The sequence below is a fragment of the Perca flavescens genome, chromosome 10, assembly GCF_004354835.1.
Source record: "Perca flavescens isolate YP-PL-M2 chromosome 10, PFLA_1.0, whole genome shotgun sequence".
Classification (NCBI taxonomy): Eukaryota; Metazoa; Chordata; class Actinopteri; order Perciformes; family Percidae; genus Perca; species Perca flavescens.
The window spans coordinates 34,579,079-34,606,872 of NC_041340.1; the positions used below are offsets into that span (position 1 = coordinate 34,579,079).

Genomic DNA, 27,794 nt, shown 5'->3' on the forward strand with positions numbered 1-27,794 from the left:
TTTTCCTCATCAAAAGGAGGACATTACCCGCACCGTCCTCACAACCAAGCTTAAGGCAGATGTTGGCTGCCTAAACCTCAGTTTTTCTCAGTTTACATGTAAACGTGCAAACAAAGTTTTCCAAAAATTCCACTCTGGCCGGAGTTTTTAGAAAGAATCGTTTGCAGAGGCGAATTCTCCGTTTGCGTGTAGTCTCCGTTTTTCAAAATAACCATGTACGTGTAAACGGGTTGCGAGTCCTCGCTGTGCTCGTCAGATTTGTCATCAGCTGGTGTGTGAAAGTAGCTTTAAAAGTCTAATTTGTCACACACTGTTGCATGTTTTTAAGTAATTAACATGCAATATAATCTATTGGATTGAAATGCCTCTTATAACTATAAACAATCAATTTAAACAGACAATGTATATGTGTATTACACAGTCTGAATATAGGCACAGACCAGCGGCACATTTTGGCTCGTCATAATAGGAAAAGCACAGATGTTGCTAATATCGCTGATTAACGATGACTGTTATGACGATGACTTACTGTTTGAAGTGTACCAGTAAGACATGACAGTGAGCTAGCATACACAGTAACAAGACCCTGGAAGTGGCAAAACTAAATAGAATACAGCCAAAAGATAGTATTATTATTAATCACACCCCTATTTGAATGAAAGTGAAGTTATCTAACATTCTGTATCCAAATTATTTTTTTTCCTAAAACATTTTGGAGTAGTATGAAATATTTTAAATAATCTTCTATGATAAGTTACAATCTTTTTCTACTCACATACAGAAAGCACCCCCATTCAGTCAATGGCACATCAAATTACAGACAAGGTGAATGCTGCCATCTACTGGTCATAACTTTGCAACTCCATTCTTACTGTACATTTGGTGCACTTTTAATTTATTACCACTTCTTTATATAAATAAAGAAGTAACAACATATTCTACACTGTAAATTAAAGGGCCCATATTGTGCTCATATTCAGGTTCATATTTGTATTTTGGGTTTCTACTAGAGCATGTTTAGCATTTGTTTATGTTTAAAAAACATAAATTTTTTCATACTGTCTGAATATACCTGTAGTGACCCTCTGTTTGAAACGCTCTGTTTTAAGGCCTTTAAGCTTTGCTCCGGAAAAATTCCAGTCTACTCTGATTGGTCAGCATTTCCAGGTCTTACGCATGATGTGCTTTTTGCATCTCTGCACCATCATTGCAGCCGGGGAATATCTGGCACTGTAGCGGCACTTTCTACCTTTATATATATATATATAGCATAGTTGTGACATCACAACTGTACGGAAGTCCTGAGGGCTCGTTTAAAGGCACAGTTTTTTGAAAATGGGCTGTGTGCACTTTCACAGTGTTTATATAGTCTTTTCCTGAACAGAGGTGGCACTAATGAGGAAAGGCTACTGACTTTGCTATTTCTACAGATTAGAAGAAGAAGAAAAAGGTAAACAACGGCAGAACTGGCAGCAGCTTTGACGTTGATGCTTCGATTTGATTTGATGACCTACTTTGTCTGATCAAGCCTTTCATTCACCATAAAAGAACTCATCTTAACCCAGTAAGTTTACAAGAGATACTTGCAGTCACTCTGGGAGTCCTGGCATCCGGTTACCCTCGAGCTCGTTCAGGTCTCCTGTTTCCGCTTTGTCATGCGCCGCTGAAAAAAATAGGTGTGCCAGCGAGATCTACCTCTTTTTGACGTCACATTGGCGCGCGCCAGCTTGGCTACGGCGACTGTAAAACGGCCTTTACGTTTCTGTGACACGCAGGAACGGGACGGTTATCCCTGGTTTGAGTCTGGCCAGGGACCTTTAAAGGCACAGTTTTTTGAATATAGGATGTGTGCAACAGTGTTTATACAGCATCTCAACTGCTTTATAATCAAAAACGTGGAAATCTAACTTTTTACAATATGGGACCTTTAAAAACAACAAACAACAGTTGTTTTTTGTTAAAGATGACAGGACTGTTTCAAAATGGTAGGAATAAAGTTTTATTTTTCATATGAAGGGGTGGTTTTGGATTTGTCTTCTTTTACAAGTAGTATGTTTTTGATAAAACTTGCAAAAAATCTTCTAGCATATTCCAAGAATGATGGACATGAAGAGAAAGGGGATTTATTGCTGAATGTTAAAATGAAGACACATTTTTATTTTTTTCACCGAGTGGAAAAACGATTTGCTTGCTGCTTTTTCCATGCACCCAACTACCAGTACCACTAGGACATGCAGAGGGGTTGGGGGTGAGAGGAGAGGAGAGGGGGAGGAGGGAGGGTGGGAGAGAGGAGGGAGGAGAGAGGGAGTCGGGAGGTAAAAAAGACAAAGGCAAACTGCTTGACAAACACAAACATGGTAGGGCTGTGTGTGTGTGTGTGTGTGTGTGTGTGTGTGTGTTTAAATGTTTGTGTGTCTGTGTGTGCTCATTGAGTGTGAGGAGTGTATGATGTGTGAAATATGTGTGTGTTATATGTGTGTATGTAAAGGGAAAATAGGGGAGTGCAGGGTGAGGAAAAAGAGGAAAGGGGCGGGGGGTGGGGAGGGGTGTTAACAATTCAACTAGCTCTAAAAGCACACTACCCTCACTTGCAGTATTTCCACATTGTAAATCCCAGATTGAATACAGTGATAGTAAGACATAACTATCCAGACCTTTTGGGCCATGAACCCAAAAATGTTTTTTTTTTTTTTTTTTTTTTAAATAAATTTCTAGCATGATTCCCCTGAATCTGAAGGGGTTTTTCACCATTTTTAAAATACTTTCTATATCTGTGATCCATGCATCTCCTGTGTGAAAAAAAAAGAACAAAAACTCCACTTATTGTAAATTAACTCTAGGGACACATATTGTATCTGACACAGTATCATTCTCCTCTGTGAGCTTGAAAGGGTCTCTAAACCCGACGTGTATCTGACGGTGAAGAGTTTCTGACGTGATCAGCCTACTGTTAGTGTGCTGTTCAGTATACTCATCTGGAGATGGGGCCTAAATTCACCTGCTAGTTGCTTGTGAAGGGGGGTGTGAGAAAGACAAGATGAAGGTGAGGGGGCGATGTGAGGTGGAGGGGGCTGACAGAGACAGACATTCAGTCAATATGACCAAGCAAAAGAAGTTCAATCAATAAAGGTATAGGAATGCAAATCAAGGATGCAGTAATCAGTATTATCATATACCACCGTTTGGCTGTGAGCTAAAGAAAAAAAGTAGAATCAGATTCAGAAACTCACTCTCTAGCAGTGTGAACCTGCACGCAGCGACCTGCAAGCGATTTTTTTCCCATTAGAGCCGTGTCACCGCTACAGGGGTGAAAGGTGGTAGCGATTCCAGGGGCCCACAGATTGGGAGGGCCCGTAAAGTAGCAGGCTTATATTAGTAAGAAAAAAAAAAGAAAACGGGGGAACCCAGAGCAATATCTTCCTCTCAGGGGGCCCAGAATTTTCCTAGTTACGCCCCTGCAACATAGTGAACAGATGTGGTCTCTGCATCATTTTTTCATCGTGACCCACACACAGCGACACACATGGCCACTTACACATACACACGACCTCTTAAAGTAAAAAAAAAAAGCAACTGAATCACCCTTCTGATTCCAAGAGTTTTTACCCACGCTCCTTTAATCATGGCCATGAGTGAATGCAACAAACCTGACAGACAGACAGGAAGGAGAGTGAGGGGATGTGGATCTGGCCTGCGGACTGAACTGTGACTGAGATGACGTGCGCTCTCTGCTTTGAGTCTTTTGGCTGTGATGCGATGGGGAAGTCCTGAGACACAGTGCGGCTCTAAGCTGCTGGCATAGGAAACGGGCGGGCTGGGCAGTCCACGGGAGGCCAGAGTCAGGCTGGATTACAACTGGATTGGTTAGGTTCGGTTTGGATTGGCAGCTCCCTGGCCAATGACTGCTCACGGAGGGAGGTTCTTACAGTGCAATGAAGCTTCTGGCAGCGTGAGGATTGGTGAGAGGAGCATGTCAGTCAAACAAGAGACCACGCATTCCAAGGTGAACGGAGGCGCCAAACCAAATGAGGTTTCATGAGGTGTACACACACACATGCACGCACGCACATGCGTACAAAACACACACACACACACACACACACAGGCACGCAGCCACGCACGCACACACAACACCAACGTCATTGCAGCACCCTGAACACCTATGCAGGAATCTGGAGTTACTTCCCCTCAACAACTTCCTAACACTCTCGTTTTCACAGAAATAACAACAAATGACTGACAGGCAGCGAACGAAGACATAAATGGCCGATGTGATTCATCCAAAAATCATCCGAGAAAAACTACCCTACACTTCCGATTGCGTCAGTGACCAATGTCCCTGTGAAACGAGCGCATCGCGTTGATCATACTCATGTAAACAGACACCTTTTACACAGGAGGAATCAATATTGCATGATGACATAATCAGATCACAGTTCAAAAAGAGGAAGATCCCAAATCAGAGAGAAAACCAAAGCAATAAGAAGGAATATGGTTGGTCTCTATAAAAACGAGGAGTCTTTATAAGAAAGGCTACAAAAACTCAATGGGACCTCCGACTTCAGCATACAGCAAAAGGCACCACAATATTATTCTATTTATCTAACTTGTGAAAAAATTGGCACATAATTCTCTTATTTTTTCATCTCTCATAATGCTGTAAATCAAAAAACTTTACATATAAATATTTCCCCCCCGTTATAAAAAAAGTCTTTGCTGTTAGCTAGTAGACAATTTTTGCTGAAATGAAAATAAATATTTCATTTGTTTAGAATATCTGTCTGTTATACAAAATAAAAATATTTCTCCTAGGTGCAGGTCTCTAGTCCACTGGTTGTGTGTACTGTAGGAGGAAGGGGAGTGTGTGAGGTGGAGGGGTGGGTGGTGGCAGGGGGGCAGGTTAAGTCTTAAAGGTGCATGTTGTCAGCCTTGGAGCGCTGCGACTGGGAGCCGCGGCTCTGCCCGTTGCTGCGTGTCCCCGGCCGACTCAGCCCGCGGTGAGTCCGTGTGTCCGCACCAGAAGACGAACGGAAACCCGGAAGGGTTAAGGGTGGGTCCATGTTCATGTTCTGCATACTAAGGAAAGGTGTGCTCTCCCCGTGGCCGTCCTCTTCCTCCTCCTCTTCCTCCTCCTCCTCTGACTGGCTGAAACTCTGTGAGCTGTAGTCCCGTAGGCCCGTTGACCGCTGGGAGATGTGTCCGTTGAGGCGGTTGCGTCGCGGGCGTCGCCGGCTCCGGATGGGTTCCCGCGAAGAGGCGTACTCCTGCGTGGTCTCGTACGCTTCGTCGTCGGCGAGACGGTAGGGGCTGGACGGTAGGCTCCCGGTGCTCTCCGTCAGGTAGGGTCGCCGCGGACGCCGGGGCTGCCTGTATAAACTTCCATCCTAAAACGTAAAACAGAGCGGAGGATTTGATAGATGTTGAATATGGAATTTTGTCAGAGGTTTGCTCAAAGGACCTTCAGCACGGTGGATGCCTACATAAACAAATCTGAAGGAAAAAAAGCAAAACCAACGATGAAGTCATCCTACTAGCAAGTAGATCTATCTAAAGCCTAATATACAGCGTCTTTGCCTCCATGCCACAGAGCTCCCATGTTGTTCCAAAACTATTCAAAAAACCGTTGCACTGGCTGACATGTTCCTAAATTACCATGAACACACACACTGCAGTTTATTAGGGGTTGAGCTGATGCCACATTAGGGGTTACATGACTTCATATTTAAAGTCCACACTAATTATTTTCAGTCATTAAATAAATCACATTCTGCACCTGTATTTTATCACCCTTTAATATCAACCCTTGTATTGATTTTCTTAAAACGCTTGCTTTGTGTAGCTTAGCCAACCTGTCCCAATTCATCAGCAAGCACTTTTGCAGTGAGTGTAACTACCCGTTTTTCAGTTTGTGGTTCAACACCGCTAGTCACACTACTGGGTTTAACAGTGGTACCTTTAGGCACGCCAGTCCCGGTAAGTATGATCGACGCTGCGTCTTGTATCTCCATGATAAACGTCAGTCATCAAATATTTTCCGTAACAGTCAGTGCAACGTCTATTGTCTGCCCTCATTGGCAACCAATGCATTGAGTTTGTGCCTAGCTATGTGTGCGCACAATTTAAATGGCCATTAAAGTGTAGCACTACTCAAACCTCTTGCGTTGGGCGCCGTGTGATAATCAATTGATCTGATGCTCGACAGCAGGCTCTAGCATTAGCACCGTAGCTCTTGCGTGTCTGCATGAGTCGACGTCAAGCTCAAAACGTGGAGCAGTAAAGTCGACAAGTTGACTGGTCGACTAGTCTGTGCAACCCCTACCCCACATACACCGTGCTACTGCTGTGACTAGAGCACCAAATGTGTATTATTCCGCTGCTGGAAATAGTCCCCAACAAAGGCACTATTTATTCGTGTTTGACTTACGCTAACTAAAAACTACAGTGTCCAGTGTTTAGGGAAATTATTTCGGCTTTAAAAACAAAAATTTAAATAAAATATTTGTATATGTATATATATATATATATATTTTTTTTTTAAGATTTACATCCTGAGTAGGAATACACGGGCTTGGGTCTGAGTGCCACAGACAGGTTCGGGAAGTCACAAAACAAAGCATTGCTGGTTTTGGTCTTTTTGTGGGATTGGTTGACAATGACAAAAAATAGACCATTACCAGCCCTTTCCGTTAACTGACTGAACTGCATGTTGTCACCATCACTGAGCTGCTACTGTTATAGGACATGTGTCATCGACATGTGTGTACTATATTTGCCTACGTACATCGGGGCATCGTAGCAGCGGCTGGTCGTCCTCTCTGTGGTAGGCGGCAGCGGCGGGGGGCAGGGAGAGGGCGTGGCTTGTGTTGGGCGAGGTGATGTGGAAGGTGGGCACCTGGGGCGGCAAAGGGGGGTAGTGGAACTCCACGGGAGACAGGCGCGCTGGCGTGGTCAGCGCCGACACATACCTGTACAGCAAAGATGACAGAAGATTATTGCAGTGTCTGAATCACACCTTGAACACATAGCAAAAGTGCTGACGTAACAAAGTCCGCTAGAACTAGCACACATTTGGCCACAATTGTAAGAGATGATTGACGAATACTGAAACGACCAATACGGAAGAATTAGTGTGAGTTTGTGTGATTCTCTACAATTTTGCATTTCACGTGTATTCCAGTGTAGCACTGAGGTACATTGATTGCCAGCGACCTTACAGTAAACATCACCAAGATTTTTGATAAGGTTGATAGCAGTAGCTATCAGTCATTCTGCCAGAGAGTTCCATCCATCTTTTCTTAACCACTTGTCCTCTGCTGGGCCGGGGGGGCTGGGGCCTACCCAGTATGCATGAGCAACACATTGGCAGGTACACCCTGGACAAGTCGCCAGTCAATCACAGGACTCACCACACACAGACAAACAACAACATTCACACCTACAGGCAGCTTCCAGTCCACCTGACCTGCAAGACTTTGGACTGTGGGAGGAAATATACAAACTCCACACAGAAACACTGCAGCCAGCTGGCTCAGGCTGGCTCGGACGCACCACGCAGGATCTTTTTTGCCATGAAACCACAGTGTTAACTGCTAGTGTTACTGCCAGTGTTACTGTTCACTGGTGAGCCACATCGCCACCCACTCAGTACGTCCGTGCCTTCGCACGCTGACTGCTGCACCTCATTGAGTTGTTTAGTTGTTGTTAATGAAATTAATGTTGTTCATTTTGCCAAAGAATAAATCCCAAATTCTAAAACACTCAAGTCAATTCAGCACCAAAATGATTCATGCCTATAACATGACTTTTAATGTCCTTTTATCTGTGTTTAAGCCTAATGTGAGTCGTCCAATCACATTTCGAAATATAAAGAATATTGATCCCTCAATTCTTGGGGAATGTTTGTCCACAAAGACCATTCATGGAATTTTGATGATTTAATCCAGCATTACAATGACAATCTTCAAATGATCCTCGACACTTGTGCCCCACTGAAAACCAGGAATGTTTTGTTTGTCAACTCTGCACCCTGGTTTATATCGGATCTTCGTCAGCTAAAAGTCAAGGGGCGCCGATTAGAACGCTTGTATTCCAAGACTGGACTTGTAGTCCATAAAGATTTGTATGCTGATCACATGCAAGTTTATAAGACTGCACTTTCCACAGCGAAATCAGATTATTATGCAGGTTTAATTGGATCTGGTGTAGGAAACCAAAACTCTCTATTCTCTGTGGTTAACACTATTTTAAAGCCTCCTGATTGTTCAAACTGGCATACTGACTCTACAGAATTGTGTGAAGCATTTATGCACTTTTTTAATAAGAAAATTGAACATATCCACCAGCAATTGGTCTCACCAAACCCTTATTGTAATATATCTTAGTCTAGCTTTGTGTCATCTCCGTTATCTTCATTTTCTGCTTTTAAAATTCCGACAGTTGAGGACATCGGTCTCATTGTACAAAAATCTAAGTCTGTCACTTGTCAACTAGACCCATTACCGACCCACTTGGTTAAAACTGGTTTATCATTTCTTTCAATTTTAATCACTGACATTATGCATACATCACTTCTTTCAGGGACTGTCCCTACTGCACTTAAAACCGCTGTTATAACACCTATTCTGAAGAAACCTGGGACAGATACAAACAATTTTGAAAATGTTCGACCTATTTCAAATCTGCCGTTTCTGTCAAAAATCCTAGAAAAAATTGTTGCTCTTCAGCTCCGTGAACATCTCTCTTGCAATAGTTTATATGAGCAGTTTCAATCAGGGTTTCGTGCTCTTCACAGTGTTGAAACTGCCCTTGTAAAGATTTCTAATGATCTATTACTAGCGGCTGATGCTGGTCTTTTATCAATACTTATACTTCTTGATCTTAGTGCGGCATTTGACACCATTTCACATCCTATACTTTTGAGTAGGTTGGAATCTATTGGAATCACTGGTATGGCTTTAAGCTGGTTTCATTCCTATCTCACAGATCGCATTCAATTTGTACAACTCAAACAGTTTAAATCAAATCCTACTCCTGTTGTCACTGGTGTTCCCCAGGGCTCTGTTTTAGGACCACTTCTGTTTACTATTTACCTTTTACCTATTGGCACTATTTTTAGGAAATATGATATTAAATGTCATTGTTATGCCGACAACACCCAACTTTACCTATCTTCTAAACCTTCATCAAAGTGTCCCTCTTCTGCTCTTGGTGAGTGCTTAAGTGAATTAAAAAATTGGTTCTCAAGTAATTTTCTAAAATTGAACAGCAGTAAAACAGAAATTCTTCTTGTTGGTAAAAAAGTAAGTCAAATATTTCTTCTATAGTAATAGATAACTGTTCTGTTCCTCTATCGAATCAGGTCACAAGTTTGGTTGTCATTTTTGACACAACATTGTCTTTTGAAGCTCACATTAATAGAATTACCCGTTCTGCATTCTTTCACATTCGCAATATCGTTTGCGTCCTGTTCTTTCACTCAAGAGCATTGCTACGCTGGTGCATGCTCTTGTAACATCACGAATCGATTACTGTAATGCTTTGTTTTATGGGCTTCCTTCAAAATCTCTCCATAAATTACAGTTGGCACAAAATGCAGCAGCTCGAGTCATTACCAAAACTCGCATTTTTGAACACATTTCTCCTGTCTTACAGAAGTTGCATTGGCTCCCGGTTAAATTCCGTGTAGATTTTAAAGTTTTGCTTTTAACTTACAAAGCACTTCACAATTTGGCTCCTTCATATCTTCAAGATCTTCTTCATATTCACACTCCTTCCAGCTCTCTAAGATCTGCTTCAGCGCTTACACTTGTTCTGCCACGCACTAGGACAGCTTCTATGGGGTCACAAGCTTTTGGCTATGCTGCTCCCCACTTATGGAACTCTCTTCCTGTGGAAGTTCGTAACAGTTCTAGTCTCTCAGTTTTTAAATCTCGTCTTAAAACGTATCTGTTTAGGCAGGCTTTCATGTGATTAATGTTTGATGCTGTACTGGTTTGATTTTTCTTTTTCTTTTTTTTTAAATGTTTTTTATAAATTTTGTATGGCGTCCTTGAGTGCCATGAAAGGCGCCTTTAAATAAAATGTATTATTATTATTATTATAACGAATCACATAATGAATTTCATTAAAGCTATAGTGCGTAGTTTCTATAGAGTTAGGTTGAGTCAAAGTGGTTAAATTATTTCATAACCTGAACTACCACTACAGCACTGGTTTTCAAAAGTCACATTACAATATACAGTATCTGGGTGATGTAGTCCTAGACATTGAAACATTCACAACAATAAACTACCACTTGGGGTCGCCATAGAGGAAAGAGGGCTGGTGTGTTCAAAAACAAAATAAAGTGAAAGTGTTATAGAGTCATGAACAAAGAGTTTTACCCCGCCACACACACACACACACACACACACACACACACACACACACACACACACACACACACACACAGGTTTGTGGCACTACCTCAAACAGCCCTTTAACCTTGTGGGGGTCCAGCATTTTGGCCCCACAAAGCTGTCGGGACCCCACAAGTATACTGGACTCCTGGTTTTTGGACCCCATGAATATAGTTAAACAAGCCCACACACACACACACACACACACACACACACACACACACACACACACACACACACACACTACCACCTTGCCTACCTGTCACTGTGAGGCGAGTCTCTTAGAGAGTCGTAGGAATCCCCGTACTGCATTCCCGGTCCAGACATGTCCGTGCAGCCCCAGTGGGCCCTCCTCGCCATGCATGCCGGGCTGCTGCACTTACTGGTTCCCACAGAGCTGGACAGCCCACCTGACTGGCAGTCTGAGTTCATACTCTCTGTTCGCTCCATGCTCCACGTCTGCTCCTCGTGTCTGCAAGTGTGGGTGTCAGCAGAACAAGTTTAAAAGGTTACAACAGCGCTGAGGAGGCAGGACAATACAGATGAGGGAGGAATACTGGCTAAAGAGACTATACTACAAAAATGTGCACATCTTTTGTCTATCAAAGCACCACGAGGTAATGGTTTTGTAAAAAAAAAAAATAGAGATGTTCTGATTTTCAATTGTTTTCCTTCCCAATAACAATTCTGATACCTGAACTAAAAAATACATATATTTTATGTTTTAACAGCTGTATATTACTATCCTCTATGGATTTGATATAATTGCTATCATCGTTGTTAAATTTTGTTAGACATGAACAAACACAAACAATTAACGCCAAATAACTTGCTTTTATTATCCAGTTTGTTAGTCATAATGGAAAAAGATCATAAATAAACTACTTTAAAGTAGATTTTCTTCTGGGCTAAATTACATATTGGATCCGTGCATAAACTCCAGCACTTGCCGATACCGATACCAGCATTTTAGGCAGTATCGGTACCGATACTGGTATCTCTAATAAAAACAACAACATTACAGGGCTCTTAGTATGGGAATAGAGACAAGACAAAGTACACACTGGTGACGACAGTGGAGAATCAACAGGCTAAAGACACTCATATGTTTCTCAGGAGTTGGTGAACCAAACGAGAGATTGAATGTCAATCAGTATGAGATGTATGGGATGCTTATGTTGCTCTGTGTGTGCTGTAAAAGTAAAGTAAGGCCACATCCACACGTAGCAAAACAATAATTTTTTTCTCCATCTTCCCTGGCATCGTTTCAAGAATATTTACAGGATTCGTTTGGACGATCGGCCAAAACGATGCAAAACATGTGCGTTTACACCAAAAAGCGTTTCTGTGTGGATGGCCCCTAAGTTAAAATGGGCAATTCTTTGGCTAGCATGTTAGCTACAATATAAGATGATACAGTATATCAAAGCTTGCTTCAGTGAGTCTGTAGAGTCAATGTTCTTCCCTCCAGTGGGGAAACCTTTCATAATTTAGCTATAAAATGTTACCTTTCATAAAATGAAAAATCTGCCACTGGTGTGACTTTCCAGTGCAAGTCTCTGGGAGTTTTTTTCCCTCTTGATTAGGTTGATATTGTTATGATACTTGTGAAATGCCATGTTTTCAACAAGTTGAAGTACACTGCCAACAAGTTGTTAAAGTTGTTAAAAGTTTGGTTCAACCAAATCACATTTTTCATACTTACTTTCTACCTACAGTGTGCAGGTAGAATTGGTTTTATCTGTCCATGTTTTCAGAAAAAAGTCTGTAAGATTTCTGCTGCTATCACAATATAATAGAGGTGAATGGAATTTGTATTATTTTTGGACAAAAAAAAACATATACCATGAATATTTATATCCAGAAATGAATCCTGTTACTCTGGGTGATCCACAGACCTCACTGCCAACAGCTCTCACTGGAGCTACTTTCTACAAAAGAAATAGTCCCTATGAAAACTTTAAATAAACCAAACTGTAAGAAGGAAAATTAGGAACATAGAAATTCTGTCATTTTTATGTGTATACGTGCCCATCTGGATGTGCATGGGTGGCAGATCTACCTGGAAGCATGTGAGGCAGTGGTCGAGTGGTGGGAGCGCGTAGACATTCGGCTGCCTGCGTAGTTGCCTGCACCCTCAGCTCCGTGGCTGATCACACACTCTGTCGTTGGGATGCTCTTGGAGATGTACTGCAACACACACACACACACACACACACACACACACACACACACACACACACACACGCGCGCGCACACACACACACACACACACACACACAAACACATTTTAATACTTGTTACTTATGTTTTAATAACAAACGTATCGTACATTAGATTAGAAAAGATTAGATTGACTTTACTGATCCCATTTTGGGAAATGTCACTGCTATAGCAGCAAAAAATAAGACACACAGCACACATACAGAATATACAAGAGATAATAAATAGGATAGAATACAAGAACTATTCAAAAATAAAAAAATAAAATACATTTAAAAAATAAATACAAAGGAAAGAATGTACAAACGTATATACAAGTGGCTAATAAAAATGTACAATCTGCTTATATAGTATTTCTAAAGATGTAAGTAAAATCTTTGTGCAAGTTGCACTATAGTGCAGTATTGTGATGTATATGAATCTTATCTAACACATATAGATATATAATATAAAGTATACGTAAGTGATACCTAATGGTGAGAGGATTCTCCTGCACAGATCTTTTCATCCGGAGAATGGTAGGTGTTTCTGCACACTCTTTAAAGGGATACGCCACAGTTTGTTGAAATAGGGTTTATCACGGTCTCCCCTAGCAGTAGATAGGTGGGCCAACGCATTTTTTGTGCATGCATCGTTTTAGTCTGGTGCAACACCGGCAATGCCGGTAACGCCGCCACTAGTTAGCTTAGCGTAGTGAATGGAATCCTATGTTGCCGGTTAGCATGTTGTGAGTAAAAGTGAGCCAACAAAAGACAAAAAAACAACCTAATTACTTGCACTGATACAAAAAATGCGTTGGCCCACCTATCTACAGCCAGGGTAGACTGTGATAAGCCCTATTTCAACAAATGGTGGCGTATTCCTTTAACGTCTGTCAGCTCGGTGCCACCATATTTCCCTTTGTTGTCAGTGGATTAGAGCTTTATTTACACAAAGACTCTTTTGGAGGCAAAACTGCTCTGAAGGCTAAAAGAACCTTCTCGGTGGACTTCAAATCTAAGTGCCAGAGTTAAAATAAAGTCTACCAGTGACTCCATCTAAGGAGGCTCTGTGGGCTTCCTGTGGAGTTTGCTCGGGTGAAGCCGACATCCAGTTCTCGTGTCTTCTCTTTCTTCTTCTGTTCCTCCTTTAGCATTTATGAATATCTGAGGGTATTCTGGGAAAGTTTGACACCAAAATCCTATTCATAGGACAGTTATATTTAATTAAAAGCACTGACACATCAGGCTTTACTGTATTTCAGCAGCACTTTGATAAGAAAGCCAAGTCAGCCTAGAGATTACAAAATGTGACTTCCGTGCGTCCTGATTGGTAGCTAACAGAAAGTTGTATATGTATTGCATTGTTGTACTGTATTATTGTTACTGTTGGCTACCAGTAGCTGAGACAAAATCACATACGCCAAAAATGTCTCTGGTCCCGACTCTGGTACAAACGTTATGCTTAACCTGTGTCTCAACTTAAAAAAAGAAGAAGCTAAAATGTTAAAATAAAAAAAAGACCAGCCTTTCCCTTTTGCCATGAAGTGAGTAACTTTTCCTTGTTTTGACATTCAATCTGGTCAGTTAATATTGTTGCATTTCTCAAAAAATGGTGGTTATTTATATATTTCTGTCTTGAGAGCAGCTCTGCCTCTGAGTAAATCTTGACCCTGTCAGGAGTGGACCTGTTGTGGCTTTCTCCTCAGCATGAGACTTCACTTCCAGCATGTCAGTGAAATCTGACCTCAGCATGGCCTCTACCTGCCTCTGCTGTGTGTTTCTACTGTTTGGACTCACGTCAACCATGGGGATCTCCTCGGGCCCGGGCCCGGGGTGGTTGGGGCCGTTGGCCAGCATGCGGTTGGGTTGCTCCACACACTGATTCTGGTTCTGGTGTAGGTGACTGTGCATCTTCTGCCTCTGCTTCCTGGAAGGGTGGTGATGAAAGGAACAATAAGTGATCTGGCAAAAGTGCTAAACAAGGAACAGTGACTGAGATCGTGCTGATGTTCCTGCAGACCGCTAATACCCCACCATAGAGCAGTGGCCTCCTGTATGCCTGAATTATTAGGTTAAATAGTGACCGACCCAAGTCAACGGGGCAGAATAATCCCTGTGGGCACAGGCAGGGGCTCGAGGTAGCATAGAGAAACACACTGTTGAGAATGTACAGTAATGTTCATATTTTCAGTGAAATTGTGTTGTGATATAATGAGAGCTAAGAATTTGTGTAGACACTCAGTTATTATTTCCCTTGGAAAGCTAATGTGAGAGGGGAGCAAATGTTATGTATTTAATGGATTGTGGGTAACTTTAGCTTCTGTTGTTGATGTTAGCCATGCTGCTGTAAAGACATGCTATTGAATTCAGCTAATGAATGGTTAATATTCTGTCGTAGTCCGGGTTATCAATGTTATGTCTAGTAAAATGTTTTGGTGGAACACGTGTACTAGAGTGCGGATCGGGCCGCTTTTTTCTGTCCGAGCCCGGCCCGAGTCCGACAGAGCAGTAACCGAACCCGGCCCGAGCCCGACACATTCTCATACTAATGACACATACGTTTGTTTGTGTGGAAAGCCCGCTTTTATTAAGCAACTGTAGGAAGGCATTCGGAAATGTCAACAGATGTGCGCACACGGGGCAACAAGTGCACGTTAACACAGGCGCGCACCTACATAAGAAAACTCAGATTCGACAGACATCTCTGGATTTAGAGATCTGAGGAGCAGTTAACCATAGTCCTCATGAATTGACCAGAGTTTAGAATACCAACACAAAGGAAGCTGTTTTTCTGCAGAGCATGTAGAACAAGACACTTTATTTAAAGGTGCTCTAAGCGATGTTGGGTGATGTTACTTCTTGTTGACGTTCAAAGTATTTTCAAACAAAACGAAGACCAGCTCGCTCCTCCCTCCTCCTCATCCCGTTCCCTCCCTTCTGTGCTTCAGCGCACTAACCCCCAGATCCTTCTTGTCCGTTATTGAATACTGGAACACAGCTTGTGTAGGTTTGCATGGTCCAGGTTGGACCACTTTGTTTTTGTTGGTGTGTGTGGACCCTAGGCCGTCTACAGAGACCATGTTTTTTTACAGTGTGTTCAGAGGACCGGCAGCTCGCGGATAGTGAGGAGATGTTTGCTGTATGTGACAAAAAAATTTTGTAGCCTAAAAAACACGTGACATCGCTTAAAGTACCTTTAAATAAAATAATCTGATTATTTTTCCCCCACTGCTCTATATCATGAAAAGAAGCAGCTTATTACTTCATTTTTTTAATTATTTTTTACAGTGGGTTAATTTGAAGGTTTGGAGCCTTTCATTAACAGGGATTCATTTATGTTTCTGTCAAAGACACGTACTTGGTTTTGCAGTAGGCCACCACACAAACGATGCCAACCACCAACAGCGCCACACAGATGCCTGTGATCGTCAGCACCCGCCTCTGGTAGAGCTCCTCAGCCTCTGTGGATGGAAACACACACACATACAAACACACACACACATGTTCATATGCACGCACACATCCACACATTGCAGACAATCACAAGACAAGATTATGTGCACAGACCGACAGACAAACACACACACACACACACACACACACACACACACACACACACACACACACACACACAAGAACAGCATGAGCACTACTCCATTGACTGTAACTACAGAAACAGTTTTCTATAAAACAACTCCTGATCTATAATGGCACATGCCTTTCAGATTTTAACTGTACTACAGTCAAACAGTGCTACTACAACACAGGAGTAATACTACAAGCTCATAAATATTAAGATGAAAAGCAGAGCTGTAAAGCTACATCCTGACATAGACTTCCTGCTGTCCCATATACACATGTATTTACAATGGCCATGGGGATGTAATGCTACAGATGACACTGGAGGGGATCTGAATGCATGCCTGAATGGATGGAATCATCAAAAGACAAGTCGTCCGGATGAAGAAATTAAATAAAGCATTTTTTTTTTTTAAAGTGTTGATACCACAATGGCCTGAGAATGAAAAGGTTAAGTATTCACAAAGCTCACCAAAACTAAAACTCATAATGTAAATGTTAGAAAAAAATGCCAAACATATTTTGTCTGCCACTTCGACATTCATTAATACATTTAATGTATTAAAGGGTATATACTGTATATGCTTTAATTATCTGTGTTCCTGTGCTTGTATGAACAGGTGATGTGTTTGTACGCTATTCACAGAAGCTGATGCAAGTCTTTACAGCCTGGTATCACCAAAAATAGCACGCCAATTTCTTACGTAATTTCGTGTTCTTAAGTCACAACGCATTTTTTTTGTTTTCGCATGTCAATTCCACGCCATTTAGTTATAGTCATTTCATGCTATTTAGTCTCTGTCTTATATTAACCATACAGCCTTTTTCACCTTCTTAATGTTTAATAGTTATATGTACAGTATGTATGTATGTATATATGTGTTTTACTTGCAAAAATGTGACCACAGCTCTCTTATTTTTGCTTGAAAACAGGTGTAAATAGAAATCCATTGTAGCCATGGTACAAATTATTATGGTATTGGTTATTTTTCTGATGTTGGAGTGAAGTTATCATAAAATGTATTACAATAACTTGAAATCGTTATTTCGGCGTTCTCCTTTGATATTTCGTAATAATTTGACTGTTTTGGCTTTACATAATATCAGCTACTATAAAAGACAATTCACTTTTCCTTGAAGCTATTGAATTGACCTACACAAGAAAAAAAATTTTTAAGTAGCCCCAATTGTTTTTTCATTCTATATTTTATCATTTGCTCACTAACAATTCTCCAATCAACATCTTCTAAAAGATGGGTGGGACGTCTACAAAGTGTTTGCCGGCGATGGGATTGAGTTGGTTACAGCACTTTTAATGTCATAGTGAGAACTTGCCTTTGGGAACATCTCTAGACAGATCTGGATCACGTTACACTGAACTACATTAAACTCATTAAGTTCTAACAGGTTTGTGGTGATGCTGGGTGAATACTTCGCCATCTCGGTGTAACTAGGTTAATTCAGATTTCTGGGCCTGCTGTGGTGTCACACTCTGTGTCAGAACGGAAAAGCGCAACGACACAATGACAGAGGGAGCAACAAACAGAACAGAACATGAGGGGGAGAGGGAGGGAATAAAAGAGGTGAGAAAGGAGGAGCAGGAGGAAACATGTAGACAGAGGGAGAGGAGGGGGGGCTGAGAAGGGAGCAGGGGCGTGTCCAGGAGAATGCCCCGGGAGAAACTAGTCCCCAGAAACCACACAATACCCTGACTTTGTCCCCTTATCAACTGAAACTGGATTATAGAGGCCCTTGGATTGTTCGTTATGGCCAAATTAAAGTCACTAAAGATTAATGCTTTTCAATGTCATAAACCTTCTGTTTTACAAACATTCTGTTCGTTTCTATGTTTCTTCTCATGTTGGACTAAAACTGACGCTGTCTGCTTAACACGGTGACATCTATGAGAGATCTATAGCTGAAGACTATCTGTGGTTGAAAATACGGTAAAAGCTGGTGAATAAATAACTGTCCCCTTTACCTAATTCATCACCTCAACTTTCCCCGTCTCCCCTCGCCTAGACACGCCACTGAAGAGGGGTGAGGGAGGAGGGGGGGGGGGTTCTAAATAAAGGGCCTCTGTAGGGACTGACAAGCCTACGAGAGCCTTGGCCTGGCATTGTGTGCGTGTCACAGGGTACTGATACAGAAAGGCAAAGGGAAATGGGAAGGCGAGCTCGCTGGCACAGTGGAGCCAACAGCAATCATGATTTAGGACAGGCGAGCTCTTGACTCTGACACTGAGTCAATCAATGGCAGAATAATAAGGACAGACTATGTGGTCAGGCCTTTTGCTCACTTTTGGCAACGCTTTGCTAAAATACTCGCAGCTTGCATGTTTTTATTCGACAGGCTGCTGAAGCCAATATTCATTGCCAAAGCCCAGAGGACGAGCCAGATACTTGTATTTATCGATGATGTGAAACTCTACACACACAAGATATCGTCTGCTCTGATATGGTGTCCAGGTAAACACATCTCTGATTTGTAACAGGCCTAGTAAATTGTGTTTTTCACCTCTGCACTTTCTTTAATTAGTATATCCTTCCCAGTTAATTTGTGCCTGTCTCTAATGTCTACTTCTCCAAATGTGTCCGACTGTAAGCAGAGGAGGGAGGTTACGTGTCTTAAAAGCAGGTTAGTGGGCAGGAGAAAAAGAGGGACAGGTTGAGGGAGACCCAGTTGTTGGTTTTAGAAAGAAGATGGCACAATAATGTGTGACTGTGAGAGGATCTTGGCAAACCCTTTAAGCACAGCAAAATGAATAATAATGTTCCATACCCATAAATTCAATTCTGAGCAGCTCTGCCAGCGCAGAAAGTTGTCGTGGTAAAAGGAAAGAGACAGATAGGGTCAGGTGTAATGTCCACTTTGGAGCAGATATGTTATTTTTCATGTCCTAGATACGCTGAACCAGGACACAAGTTAATTAGTGCTGTCAATCATAGTGATTGACAAGTGTACCGTCCAGTAACAGACAGACAACTCAGACAGCCTTAGCTCTGTGACCCCCAGAAATGATAGGAAAACAAACTGAACCAAACTAAATCAAAAGGGATCAAATGAACCAAAGGCAGAAGGTAAGAGAAAGCCAACAGGCAGGAAAAGGCATGCAGAGACAGACGGACAAAGACAGCAAGACTAGAAGCCACATCACTTACTGCTATATTTACTAGACCTCATTTCTGGAGTTAACAACAGACAGAAATAGTAAAAAAAAAAAAAAAAAACAAGACAAAAGAAAAGAAAAGAAAAGAAAAAGAAAAAGAAAAAAAAGCAGTGAGTTACTCTACAACATAAAAACACATTATAGTCGATGAGGCTGGCACAGCGAATGGGAGTGGGTGCTATAACTCGTTTGACTAATTGCAATTGTGTGCCTTTGTATTGATTACAGCATACCTCTTGTAATGCACTTTGTCCCACTACTGCTGCGTACAGCTATTATAACCTTTCTTATGATTTACAGAGAAATCATGTGATCATTCCTAATTTCCAAGGCTTTGCATGCATTACCGGCTGTAAAAAGAGAGGCCCATACAAAAAGTCAGCCAATCTTCGGTCCACCCTGACCTTAACTACTCTACAGTTTGACAGTGCTTTATGTTTGTAGCACTACGCAGGCAGTAACAAATCAACATGGATTCAAAACAGCAGAAAAGTGTTGCTTCGACTGACTGAAAGAGCGTCACAATGCAAAATAAAAAAAAGCACACAGAAAGATTTCAGCATGGACACAAAGCCTGATGATGGGGTCAAAATAAGCAGACGTCACATATAGTATATCTTATGACCTGGTCTTGGTCTAAATTAGACATTATTCAGACAAACAGCAAAGCGAGACAACATGGCATGGAGCAACAGTGTTTAACCCCTGGAAACAAAGAGAAGAGGGACATTTTTATCCCTCTATTTTATATCCCTGTGATTGCTGGGCCAGTAACAGGAGCGTGACACAGCTGATGGAGGGAGGAGCACTTTTATTTCTGTATAAAAGTAGCCAAACCTACAGGAATCATTTAAGCTTCTGTTGCAGTGCTAAATATTCATGAACGTGCCATGGAATCTCTGGTTACCATCTGATGGTACCAATACTGACTATTTGTGTTTCAGTGTCACTGCCCATGCAATCACAGGAGAGTGACCAAACATGCCCCATTGCATCCAGGAACAATTCGACATTTTTGGAAATTTTGCATATTTGCTTTCTTGCTGAGAGAGTGAGATGAGAAAATCAACACCACTCTCATGTCTGAACACTAAATAAGAAGCTAGAGCCAGGGTACAAGACTGGAAGCAGGGGGACACAACTAGCCTGGGTCTGTCCTATGGTAAAAAACAAACAAATCCTCAAAAAATCTGCCTATCAGCACCACTGGTTTCCAAGTAACCTGAGGCTATCGACAACACTGGAATTCACTGCTCCTCCTGTAATTATATTCCTGTAAAACCACAAGTTGTAGTTGTGACACATTGACATGATATAATGTTTTGATCAATGAGTTTTAGAGATGCTGGTTGGTGTGGGTTTATTTTTACCATTGGATAGAGCCAGGCTAACTGTTTCCCCTCCGTTTCCAGTCTTTTTGCTAAGCTAAGCCAAATCTTTACAACATACACATTTCACACAAATGTCTAAACTATTCCTTTAATTAAATTACACTGTGATAAGAATGAAAACAAATGACACCATTCTGAACACAGTAGAAGTCAACCCTAGAACATTTCAAGCAGCATTTAGCCACATGCCGTAATGAAAGTTTTTTATCAGATGATCCATGGATGCTTAAGAGTGAAAACAACAGGTTATCACATTCATTATTACTGTGGGTTTTATCTTAATCTCTTAGTTCAGGACAGATTCCACTCACATGATATGGAGAAACTCCACTTATATTAAAATCAATATCACAGAGGGACTGACCCTCAGATAGATATAACCGTCACTGACGTTTTCTAAACTCATTACATTAAGACCTAAATGTTGAACATATTCTAACTCTAAATCTCATTGTCATTTAAATGCCAAATTGTTGGGGTTTTGGACACACTGGAGCATTTAGTATTGACTGGCGGCTGTTCAAAACAACGTCAGAAAGACTTACATCTCAAGCCTTGAGTCATATTCCTACTCCAAAAAGTAAAATCAATGAAATGTTTTTCTCTTTGTTTAAAAGAGAGGCAGAGCATTGAGTAAAAACTTTCATGTGTGTATTAATAGCTCGTAGGCACATAGCCTTGATTGTTTAATTTTAGTTTTTTAACTGCTGAAAATCCTAACAGCACCGATGGACCATCTACAAAGAAAAGTGACAATAAAGTGTTCCAATAAAAGCTTTTTATTGTGTTAATTCTCTGTCTCCTCTGTTTCTTTTTGTGCAGTACTCTGGATCAAGCTGCAACAGAAGTTTGTTTTGTGCGCAATTTACAGCTTAAAAATACAGATTTTTAGAGTAGACACAACATACTGTACAGATGTGCTGCTTGTTGTTGAGTTTGTCAATTCTCTGCTTTTTTTGCAGCTTTCTAAGTCAAGTATCCAGTATATAATGTGCTCTAAAAAAGAATTCAAGCAGATGAACTAGTGTATATCCTATCTTATATGTACTGTAAATTCTAAAATCTCAGTTGTTTGTTTCTGATGACCAGAGGAGCACCACGGAGGAACCAGGGGAGACAGGGGGAGGAAGGGGTGGACACAGAGGCATGCAAACTCACTTTCACACACACATACACACACACAAGTTAACTTACATGAAACACAAGAGCAGGTTTGCAAACACACACACACACACACACACACACACACACACACAGAGCGCTCCCTCCATCCAACCCCTCCAATGTAGCATGCAGCATCTCAGTGGGAAGGAGACAGACAAGAGCAAATGGACATACTGTAGAAACCGGCCATGACGGAGTTTTGACAGCGGTCCCCCGTATAGTCATTGGGACACCTGATGGAGGGAAAACAAGACACAGAGGGAGGGAGGGGGTGGGAGGTAGGGGATGGGGGGAGGGGAGGGTGGGAGGGTTAAAGATACAGAGGGAAGAAAGAGGGTTTGACAGGAGGAAAGAGAGGAGGAGAAGTTCACAAAGACAGATAGAAAAGAGGGGAAAAGAGAAAGAGTAAAGGAAGGAGGGAGACATAAGAGAGCAGAGAGATGAGGGATTAGAAACAGCACAATCCACCAACTACAGAGAGAGAGATGACCTGCATACCGTGACATCACCGCCATCAATATGATATCACTGCTACAGTTAAGACATCATCACAGTCATGAGGGTCATGTGATGGTGGTGCAGGTAGTAGGAGGGGTCAAACGTACAGTCGTTAACCTCCAACAACCTCTCACATACAAACACAGATGCACACAAGCACACACAGTCACATTTGCCGTATTATGGACTCTCATTCATTGCGTCCATTTCTTAACCCCTGGCCAAAACCATGATGAAATAGAAAAAGCAAAGCAAGGGAATACTTTTAAGTACAGCATAAAATATGTCCGTAAAGACTGTAAAACAACAGACATGGACAGTTTATACAGACCATGTCTGCCATTTAATGTTGAACCATGGCTCTGAAATATCAGTAGGCTAACTGTGCTGTGTATTGATAAATTAATGGCGCTGTCTGTGGTGCTGAAGTAGCAGATTTTTTTTTTTTTTTTCTCATTTCTTTATTCACAATACCACTTGAGACATTACAATAATACAGCTGGGGGGGTACAATATTAATTGGGTAGAGTGAATGGGTCCCCCAAAGAAGCTAGAAAAGCTTATAGGTGGGGGCCCATGATTCAATAAAAAGTAGTGGTACAAACTATAGAATACACAATTACCACAAATAATGACGACTAGTTGCACGCGAGAGGCGCACCAGTACATACATAACATTACATACACATACAATCATACATATACATCCCAGTAGTCCATGAAAAAAAAACAGTTTTAAATTAGATGTAGGTTAATAAGAAATATTTTTTTTGTTGTCTTTTAAAGTTGGAGATAAAGGGCAACACCTTGAGGCCATCATCAATCCCGTTCCAAATCTGCGGCCCCCTACAGACAACACTCATACTGGCGCGCACATGGCTGCGACATTTTCCTGATATAAGTGGTTTGATTCTCGTTTGGTAGGTATGCTGGGGGCTGGAGATAGGAACAAGACTACTCAATCTAGTTCAGCCTGTTGACAATTTGGAACATAAGGCAGGTTTGGTGGGGGAATTTATCTCTGACCAGGACAGAGCCCGTATGACTTTCTTTTGCAAAGATATACGTTTTTTAAGATTGCTGGCGAAAGTGTTACACCATATCACATTGCAATAGTTAAGGTGCGGTTCAAAGAGAGTTTTATACAATGTGAGAAGGGCAGACAGAGGAAGAAAATGTCTGATCTTATAAAACAAGCCAACATACTTGGACAATTTATTTACAAGATAGTCAATATGACATTTAAAGCTGAGAGAGTCGTCAATGAGGACCCCCAGGAATTTAGTGGAATACACTCTTTTTATCTCCTGCCCATTTATTTTTATCAGGCAGTGATCAGTCTTTTTAAATTTTTTACATGATTTAAATAAAATGTAATTAGTTTTGCTCACATTTAATGAACATTTTTACTATATCTTGTAGAATAAGTGGGTTCCTGTGTGATGTAAACAAATTTGTGTCGTCTGCAAAAATAATTTTATGAAATCATTTTTATATAAAATGAAAAAAAGAAAGAGTGGCCCTAAAATAGAACCCTGGGGGACCTCAAAGGCCATAGGCTGACAAGTAGAGTTATTTTCATTGACATGGACATACTGTTCCCTCTCGTATAAATAACTTCTGAACCATTTAAGTGTTAGACCTCTGATACCATAGTGATGCAATTTGTACAGTAAAATATCAAAGTCAATGGTATCAAAGGCTTTTCATTGGTCCAAGAAAATACCAACACCACATTTTCCCTCTTCAATGCAATCATGTATTTGTTCTATTAAGTCGAGTATTGCCATAGAGGTTGTACTCTTTTTTCTGAAACCGTATTGAGAGGGGACAAGAATATCCAGTTTTTCAAGATAGCAACTGATTCTGGTGTATACCAATTTCTCCATTACTTTGGAGAAGGTGGGTAGAATTGATATGGGCCGGTAATTGCTCAAATCATTTCTGTCACCCGATTTAAAAATTGGAATTATTTTAGCAATTTTTGTCATTTTTGGTACAGTGCCAGTAAGTAAAGAAAGGTTGATGCAGTGAGCCAGTGGCTCTACAATGACATTTGCAATGGCTTTCATAATCTTACTACATATTCCATCTACACCTGCGGTGTATGAGCTCCTCAAGTCCAAAATGATCTTGAGGAGCTCGGTACTATCTGTTGGTATCATAAAAAATTAGTTAATGTAGCTACCAGAGAGAAAATGCTTAAAGTTAACACCCTGGGGTTGATTTATCTTCTTAGCCAAATTTACACCTATTGAAGCAAAATGATTATTAAAACTCTACAAGACAAGATCAGCTTTAGCATTAACAAAGTCAGGCAGGGTAGTAGGTTTATGTTTCCTGTTGAGGACTTCATTTAACACATTCCATGACCTCCTGCTATCCCCCTGTGAGGCTTGTAAAAGTTCAGTGTAATGGCATCTTTTGCTCTTTCTTATGATCTGCGTTAGTTTATTTTTATAAGAAATATATTTCTCTTTATTTAAGCTAGAAGGATTTTTTATGTAGGATTTATAAAGCATACTTTTATATTTAATAGACTTTAAAATTCTCTTTGTAATCCAAGGGTTCTTGAGGGTAGTGCTGCATCTGACAGTCTTCTCAGGGATTGTATCCATGATGGATTCTTGGATGATCTTTATCAGGCTGTCATATGCTGTATCAGGAGTCACACTGTCATAGACAGAGTCCCACGACTTGGCCTGTAAATTAACAATTAAGTACTGTAAAGTTCTGTCGTTGATGATTTTAGATTTAATTTTTGAGAGTGGAGGAGAGAACGATTTGCCAGAGCCAAGAAATATTACAATAGGAAAATGGTCTGTGATGTCAGACTGCACGACTCCCGTCACCAGCTTGGTATTTTGAATATTAGTAATGATATTGTCAATAATCGTTTTGGATGTCGGTGTAACTCTAGTAAATATATAAATGGTAGGGAAGAAAGAGGAGGAATGCAATGTGTTCATAAAGTCATGTTTTACCCCATCTTCCTTTGAAATATCAATGTTAAAATCACCAAGGAGTATACACTCTTTTTTTTGCTTATTCAGTTTATGCAATTGATCTTCCAGTTTACAGTAAATAGTGTCAAGAGCAGAGTCTGGTGGATAGAGTACACCGACAAAAAATATTTTGTCATTATTGTTAATCTCAATAAATAAGGACTCACAATGGTCATCCTCTAGATAAAGATCACAAGTTTTTACTTGGAGACTGTTCTTAACATAGAGGCAGACCCCTCCACCTGTTCTATTAGGTCTATTCTTAATGTGTAGTTTGTACCCATCGAGGTTAAGTAAATCTGCATTTGAAAAATCATTGAGCCTGGTTTCACTACACCCAATAACATCAAAATGACAACTTGAATTAGAGAGTAAAGAAGCTAAATCAGAATGATGTTTGTTTAGGCTTCTAATATTTAAATGTAACAATGAATAATTATATTTATCATTTAATGGTTTTAAGTTATCAGGGTCAAGAACATTGCAAATAATATTCCCACCCATATCAATGCAGTGCTGAGAATCTCCAACTATATTGAAATCATTAAGACCCATAATATAAACAGTACAAATTAATCATGGAGTTTTCTGGGATTACATAAAAACATTGGCACGGCAATAGCCGCAAGCACACTTGGAACAACCGAACACACACAGATACACAAATTACACACGCCTGAGAAATAAAACAAAAAAGAAAAGTTTGAGTCTCCCGTAAAGGGGAGCAGGCTATTGGAAACATTTAGTCATAGTAGAGAGACTGACTTCCGTAATAAATAAAAATATAGACAAACAGATCACCGCTAACAATGAAAAACGGAACTAAAATAGAAACTCTACTCCATACAACAGTATGCATACTGGCCTGCCATCCTCGTCCCATGGATTTGGGGAAACTAAGATCTTAGGTGTTTTGCGGTGGCAAGGATGCGATGAAGGCTTCAGCCTCAGCTGCCGTGGGAAAGTGTTTCCTACCTCCCGACTCCAGCTTGACATGAAGCCTGGCCGGGTACAGCAGGGCCGGTTTAAACCCTCGCTCGTACAACTTCGACATGACCGCCTTAAACTCATTCCGCTGCTCCATAACCTCTGGAGGATAATCCTCAAACACAAGGATGGGATGATCCCGAAACTTCACTTTACCCCTCATGGTCCGGGCATGGCGGATGATCTTGTCCTTTACCTGGAACCTGAGAAGACGAATGATGACCGGTCTTGGTCGCTGGTTAGGTGGAGGTTTCAGTGCCATGACTCTATGGGCCCGTTCACACTCAACAGGTGAATCGAGGACCCCTCCAAATACCTCCTTGAGCATCCCAGCGAAGAAAGCCGTCGGCCCAGGCCCCTCCATAGATTCAGGTACACCGATAACCCTGATGTTGTTACGCTGGCTCCGTGACTCGAGGTCGACAACTTTAGTTGCTAGTTTAGCATGGTCTCTCTGTAGCTTGATGATAGCTTCGTTGGCAGCCTTCAGGCATACCTCTCGTGCGTCACCTTCACTCTCAAGTATTTCGTGTTTCTCAGCATGTTCTATCACGGTAGTTAAGACACCGTTCAACTTAGTCTCGAGTGCTGAGAAAGTTTGTTTAAAGTCCTCGGAGATGGCGGTTCGATGAGACTCAAGCAGGTGGGTGAGGGACGCCATGGTGACCGCCTCAGCATATGTGTTGGTCTGCACCGCTTTAGTTTTCGGCATGGAGACAGCAGCTCAGTAGCAGATCAGCAGATTAGTAAATCTAATACTTTAGCTAGGTTTAGGAGGGAGTTAAGTTTCAAACGGTGAATTTAAAGGATAAACAGACATTAGCGAGAGTGCGAGACACAGCGTGTTTTCACTTGTTACCACGTCACGTCATCACATCGATGGATGGATGGATTTGTAATTGCGACTTTTTCTCTCAGTCCCGCCCTTCTGTCAGTTTCGTCTTGGATCTATAATATTCTCTGAACCATAAAGCCTACTGCCTATACCTGTTTGCTGGGGGATATAATCATTTTTCATTGGCTAACGTGCCAGCCTGGATATGTTAAGCAACGTGCAAAGAAAAAGGCCTGGTCTCCACCTGCTCCTGAGAAAGACATCTGGCTCTTTAGCTGCTAAATGCTCCACTTTCTTTGAAGCTAACTTTATCTGTCTGCTGTTTGGTGCTGAGCTGGTAGCGTACGGTGGGTTTATCAGAGCTTTGTGGGAAATAAGGCTGATGAGAGCCGTGAGAGTGAACCAAAACATCAAAGTTTTGGACCATGAAACCCAAACAATGAGTTTAAAGGTCCCATATTATGCTAATCTTCAGGCCCATACTTGTATTTTGGGTTTCTACTAGAATGATTCTTTGTCTGAAAAGCTCTATTTTAGCGCCTGTCTCTTTAAGCCCCCTCCCTGA

The 27,794-nt window shown here is 41.2% G+C and overlaps 1 protein-coding gene across 1 annotated transcript in view; it reads right to left on the reverse strand.

The window, feature by feature from the left end:
* Positions 1-4,899: 4,899 nt before the first annotated feature.
* nrg2b (neuregulin 2b) overlaps positions 4,900-27,794 on the reverse strand; it is a 58,393-nt gene continuing 35,498 nt past the window's right edge. Inside the window, exons 6-12 of the mRNA XM_028588835.1 lie at positions 22,079-22,137; positions 15,960-16,062; positions 14,399-14,528; positions 12,460-12,587; positions 10,657-10,869; positions 6,782-6,965; positions 4,900-5,384 (exon numbers count right to left, since the gene is read on the reverse strand). Coding sequence (XP_028444636.1) covers positions 4,908-5,384; positions 6,782-6,965; positions 10,657-10,869; positions 12,460-12,587; positions 14,399-14,528; positions 15,960-16,062; positions 22,079-22,137 — 1,294 coding nt within the window. The 3' untranslated portion in view covers positions 4,900-4,907. The remainder of the gene's footprint in view (positions 5,385-6,781; positions 6,966-10,656; positions 10,870-12,459; positions 12,588-14,398; positions 14,529-15,959; positions 16,063-22,078; positions 22,138-27,794) is intronic.